This window comes from Lolium perenne, chromosome 2, assembly GCF_019359855.2.
Source record: "Lolium perenne isolate Kyuss_39 chromosome 2, Kyuss_2.0, whole genome shotgun sequence".
Lineage (NCBI taxonomy): Eukaryota > Viridiplantae > Streptophyta > Magnoliopsida > Poales > Poaceae > Lolium > Lolium perenne.
In genome coordinates this window covers 19,163,148-19,169,327 of record NC_067245.2, presented here as the reverse complement: position 1 = coordinate 19,169,327, position 6,180 = coordinate 19,163,148, and the positions used below count along the sequence as shown (strand labels likewise).

At 42.1% G+C, this 6,180-nt stretch overlaps 1 protein-coding gene across 4 annotated transcripts; it reads left to right on the top strand.

The window, feature by feature from the left end:
* Nucleotides 1-770: 770 nt before the first annotated feature.
* Nucleotides 771-3,781, top strand: LOC127331384 (uncharacterized). Of its 4 annotated transcripts, none has more exons than XM_051357529.2 (7): nt 789-928; nt 1,340-1,433; nt 1,544-1,613; nt 1,743-1,814; nt 2,341-2,566; nt 3,158-3,374; nt 3,492-3,781. In XM_051357529.2, the coding sequence occupies exons 4-7, from the start codon at nt 1,753-1,755 to the stop codon at nt 3,623-3,625; spliced, it is 639 nt and encodes a 212-aa protein (XP_051213489.1). In that variant the 5' UTR covers nt 789-928; nt 1,340-1,433; nt 1,544-1,613; nt 1,743-1,752; the 3' UTR covers nt 3,626-3,781. The 4 variants fall into 4 exon arrangements, with proteins under 4 accessions (XP_051213487.1, XP_051213486.1, XP_051213489.1 ...); XM_051357528.2 differs by having other exon boundaries at nt 790-928; nt 1,738-1,814; XM_051357527.1 differs by lacking the exon at nt 1,340-1,433 and having other exon boundaries at nt 771-928.
* Nucleotides 3,782-6,180: the final 2,399 nt, after the last annotated feature.

Below are 6,180 nucleotides of genomic sequence, written 5' to 3'. Positions count from 1 at the left end.
CTAGTTCACCCTTGGGGAGTCTACATATGACTTCAGGGGGAACACGTTTGGTTTTATACAACCAATCTATTTCTACTGGGCGTATGTTGGAGCCCTCCCTGCCTACATGCCTGGTGCGTACGCCGGGTTCTAGCGCAGGATCTTCGGCCCCTTCGGCCTCCTCTGACAAGGGAACAGTCGTAAGGATGTGTTCTTCTAAGGACATCTTATCGATGAACTCAGGGAGAGGAGTAGAAGGTACATGACCTATGCTTCACAAACTAGAAGAAAAAGAGATCTGCAAAACGAAAGAAATTGCAAGAGAATGTGGGAACCTAGAAGAAAGACACGACCCAAGGCACAAAGAACTCAAAAAACAGGACAATGGCGGACAAAGTCTGTCGAGAGAGCAAAGAAGAAGAATCCAAATCGGACCTACTGTGGATGAATCAGGTCGCTGGAGAGGGAATCGTTGGCGGCCTCCGCCGGTTCTGCGGCGGAAAAGATGGTGAGGATCCCCGTGGCGGCGCTCCTCCACGGCGATGAAGACGAACCGTTCGAGGGAGACGAAGGAAGAAGAAGGGGAAGTGCGGTCAAAATAAAGAAAGAAAGTGATCGGTCGGGGGTATTTATAGCTCCATGAATTCGAAAAACAAACAAACCCGCGAGCAGAAAGCGTGACCCAGTCGGTCGGTTTTACTCGAGTTGGTTTTTTGCTGGTTTGGACGGGTTGGGACCAACCCGTGAACGGGGTTGCGGAACCTGGTCGGAGACGGAAGACGGAACGGGTACCGTACCGTCTCGGTGCCGCTCAGGCTCTACTTATTATCCGTGGCCGTGGCCGTGGCCGTGGCCGTGGGCTTCCTCTTCCTCGCAGAAACGCACCTGATCGAGGTGCCATAACCCTAGCGGCGGATCCGGCGAGTTTCACCGCAGCACTCTCCACCGGGTAAGCAAACGCGGCGAGCTTTTGCACCTTTATTATGAATGAAATCATCCGTCTCCGTACTGCCTCTATTCGTACCTCACGCGCACGCACCAGATCCCCTTCCTTCTCATCCCGCCCATCGCCGCCGGCAGCCGCGTCCTGCTCTCCCTCGTCAACGTCTCCCACTTCACGCTTGTTAGCCGCCTCATGATCGGGCTCGCGCTCCTCAGCGGAACCCTAGACGCCGCCTCGGCCTTGTTTACTTCTCTCGTATTTTCACTTAATAATCCCCGAATCTGGTCGCCTCAAATACTCTTCCCTAAAATATACTAGCAGGGTGGGGAGTTTTAAATCTATGCAAAAATGTGGGGAAATCCGGGGATTATTCCGTCCAAATTCAGACAACTAAACAGACTGTTGGGGATTTTCCAGGATTCGGAATAATCCCCGTAAATACAATACACAAGTAAACAAGGCCTCAACGTGGAGGGAGGCGGTTAGGCTGGCTCAACCGCGCATGCTCTAGGTTCATGAGCTCCTTCCGTTCGCTCGTCAACCTTGGGTTTTACATGTAACTTTTTTGCAGCATTTCCACACCTGTATTTGAAGCTGAAACAATTTTTTGTCGATTTGCAGGAGGGTGAAGTGGAGGACACGGGGAGGTGCACCTGATCGCCAGTGATTTTTACCGCAGCCAACATCACAGGTGAGCAAATTGCTCTTTTTGTTGATCGACTGGTGGGGGATGATTCCCGCTAGCAATCTCTCTTCCGGCCGTGTACTGATCTGGTTTGGGAATCATTGTCAATTTACTTTATTTTTTATTCAAGGAGAGATCGGCAGACATGTCGGGGACAACCACGCCTTCGTATTTTGTCGAGCGTATGGTTCGTGGCGAACTGTGTCGGTACGTATGCAGCATTCTTTCATCTTCAAAGAAACTTAGTTTAAAACTCAATAGACTTCCACTTGTTGGCCAGCAGCAGCAACAACGCAACTTATAACTAAACACAAAGAAGGGGAAGCACATATTTTTAGGCTGCGTCCACTCTAGTTTATTATCTTTGAACTACTCAGTTTTCCAGGGAAGCACACATATTTTTTGCTGGGGCGGACGCTTTAGATAGCTTCTAATTTGTTGGTCACTAATAGCAACAATAGCAAGAGCAGCAAAGTAACAAAAGGAAAATGACCATATCTTCTAATTGCTACAATATCCATTGCATGAGTCTGAAGTCAGAAGGCCAAGGTAAATATAGTACGCACTAGATGAACATGTCATTTTACTTATTTGCTGCTAATGCTGATTTAGATAAGACATGCAACATGTCCTCTATTTCTAATTTGCCGACATAACTTCCTTTTCCATGTGCTTCACAACTTCAACACTTAAACTAATGATTATTCGTTTATATTTTTTCTCACTAATGCAGTTTCGACACAAGGTTAGAGACTTGGCATGATCCCACTCCTAGGGAATCAGAATTTACTCTTAAGGATCTTCGTGAGGCTTTTATTAAGGCTGCCAGACGCAGTCTTAGCCTTGTGGACAGGTCAACATTTAGGCCTAGCGAGGAGCAGCTTAGGCAAAGAGAAGAGCAGGATCGCAAGTTCTTGATTGTAGCACTGAAAGTCTATACCAAGAAAAATAACATGCAGGTCATACCCATATCAATCACGAATTGCTGTTATGGTTATTCTTCCATGACTATATTGATGTGTTAGTTATTATTGCTACTTCTATTCTGTTTTTAGAATGGACATGCAGTTTACTGCATGTGAAAATCTTTACTGGTTTATCAATTAATTATGACTACTCTTATTCAGCTTTGAGAATGGACACACAGCTTAATAAGTTAATCCACCCATAGTAATGGCTGTCTTTTGTTCTTTTATATGTCTGATTTAGCTCATTATTGAAGCTAGCTGCAGAGTTGAAACGAAATTGTCTATTTATCTGAAATGGGCCTGTTATATTGGCATTGCATTGTACTGCAGGCTGCTGAACTTGAATGGACATGAAGTTTACTAGTCTAAACCAACTCACATTAGTTAGCTATTGTATGGAATCGTTACTGCTCTTACTCAGTTTTCAGAACAAACATGTAGCTTAATAAGTTAATTCACCAACAAAATGAGTGTTTTTATTCTCTTATAGGTTGTTAGTCTACTGATTTAACTCGTTGCTGCAATTTACTATTTATCTGAAGTGGGCCTGTTATATTGACGTGCATTTATATTATACTGCAGCCGACTGAACTGGAATTTGTGGAAGTGAAACGAAGAAACCTTATTGATGAATGCGGGATAGGATATTTGCATTTCAACTTTTTAGTGAAAGGATTAGAGGGTAAACATATAATGTTTTTTGCTGAAGTGCATCATGATCTTGAAGATGAGAATGATGTCTATGCTTGCATGCCTTTGAGGGAAGATGACTTCAAACCATCAGAAGGAAATGACCAAGGTATTTTCATATTTTTGTCCATTTGTTACGCTAATACACTAGTGCTCTAACTTTGAAGGTCATTTTTCATATTTTATTTGTGCTTACCATTAACAAATGCACTTCTCTCTCTTTAAGCTCCGTGCAAAGGGTGTCAATATCAGGCTGAAGATCTTGTACATCCCAGTTGTGGTGGCTTCTTAGGTGGGCACAAGTATGGTTTCGTGCCGTATTGGGACAGTGATGAAGAGCGTGATGATGAATTCTGTTAGTGGGAAGTTTGTGTTATTCAGTTGTGTGAGAGGAGAGCTATTGCAAAGTGACATGATCTGTACTCAAGAATCCTATCCTCCATGAACATATTTAATGTAGTGTGTCTCAGTTCTGTGACAGAAGCGGTCTTAATTTAATTTTGTGCATACTAGAAAGTATTTCCCTCTCCTATATTACAAGCTGGTATCTGTACAATTTCTGTCCGACTCATATCAAACCGTCTACATGGATGGCCAGAGTAAGCGATACCATCAGATTGTACGTCCTATTGTTATCAGATAGAAAGCTGCTGTATGCATAACAATCTCGTATTAGTTTGGTTAAAGCCCAATTTTGTAAAGTTCAACCAAATATTTATAAAAGTAGTGCATTGTATTTTAGGTTTTCCTGGATCGCTAAACTGAATGTTACCTTCAAATGAATAACTAGCAAAGCATTCTAGTAGCCCCAGCTAGAATCTTTATATTTATTGAGTATTATAAGGGTTTGTCCATGCGGTTTTGCTACGTCTCAGTCAACTGAGATTTTCTTAAGTCTAAGTTACTCACAAAAATTTGTCTTGAGTTGCACTTTCTGTTGCAATTGCACTTTTCTGACAGAAATGTGCAAAATCTCAGTCAACTGAGACGTAGGCACACCCTTGTCCATGTAGTTCTCTGTTTGCAGACTGTTTTACCTTAGCAGGCTTGATTGGGAAGGTTGATTTTAGTCATTGGTAGAGGGATATTAATATTGCAACGCATGAAAATAGGTAGAAATTGCTTGGAGTAAAAAACTTGTAATAGGGTTGATGGACCCTCGTGAACGATGTAACTATTACTCCCTCCGTTCCTTTATATAAGCCATATAGTTTTTTAGCAAAAAATCTGAAATTCAAGCCGTATTAGAATTGTTGTCAAAACTACCCCTACCTTTGTTGCCGCATGGGAATCCTGCAATTAAGACCCGCATGCGAATCCCTGAAAATTAGGAGTAGATGATTTGGCCGGCTAGCTAGCTTACCTTCTTTGTATTTTTTCCTTTCTCACGTAGCTGATTGTTTTAAGTACAGCTTTGCAGCATCCGTCCATCCCTCTCCCAACCGGAACTCCTTTTGTCTCTCTCACGTTAGATCCTCTCTCATGGACAGCGGCGGCAAGATCAATGCATCCTCAAGCATTGCCAGCAAGAATGGGTCGGCCATCTCCGATCCCATGGCCAAGCTTCCCATGGAAAAGGAGAGACAGATTTCTGGGATTTGTTGGGAGAGAATCACGGGAGTGTCAGATTGGTTTGGGAAGGATCCAGACATTCCAAAACAACCAGTACTAATACGTTCCTTCCTCTAGGGGCAGCATGGTCCAAAAGCAACGAAAATAGCCATCCAAACCTGTGCGTTAATTCTCGTGCACGAAAACTATACGGCTTCTAGTTGGTTAGACTCTTTTTGGTTGTTATGTCCTTTTAGTGGGTTGTTATGCTCTTGGGTGTTGGTTCTAGTTGGTTTAGAGGTTGCATTCTTTCGATGTTTTCTCTCTTGTGGGTGTGCTGTTGGTATGGGTTTGGCCCTGTCGTTGTAGGTTTTCGCTCGGTTTTCTCCTAAAAACTGAGCAACTTCTTCTTAATTAATAGTTGAGGCAAAGCTTTTGCCTTCGTTTCAAAAAAAAAAAAACTATACGGCTTAAATCAAGGAACGGAGGGAGTATTTAATATAGCTAAATGCTCGTGTGTTGCTATGAAATACCATCAAATTCGGTGTCCATCAGTCATTCATTTTTATCAAAAGCTGCAAGCTCGTTACATATGTTTAGGTTTTAGCCACATGCCTTGTAATGCTTCCTCTCCTCTTGGCCACCATTATGCACTCTTTCCCTTTCGCCAGAAACAAATATTCATTCGTCGGGCCACCTCCTTATTAGATTAGGCGCAAAACTGGAAACAAACATTGCATCTCCTCTTGTTAGACATTCTTATGCCTTCTCGTGGACATGTCTAGAGAAAACTCGAAGTTACCAACCCAAATCTTCTACCAAACAACCCAATAGTAATGTAATAATGATAAAAAAACTCACTACAAGGGACATAGATATAGAATAATCATTGTGCTCTTAACAAAGTACCACTCGTGTAATCATAATTTTTTTCTTTATCAAAAAAATATAATTTTATTTAGTAGTCTCATAGTCAAAAATCGTAGTAGCCATGTTTCTTACATGATAAACCTTGTGGACGCCAAAACAACTACATTAACTCGTGACAGTTGCAGCCACTACATACTGAAAATTTAGTCAAATCAAAAGAAATACTTAGTACCTAAAGCAGCATGATTTCTTACTTGTATATGACGGAAAATATATACAAAATAGCCAAGAAGTAGACCAACGGTGCAATATCTGTATATCCAGAACATAAATTTCTTAGCCAAACCTACAATAATAAGCCAATAACAATTAATTAACAAGGTAGCGTCTACTCCTTTTTCGTCCCTTGTCCTTTTAGGATCTTATATATGTGAATCGAATGAGATGGTTTAGGTTTTCTGCAACACCATGGATGTCCTTACGAGTCACGCCTC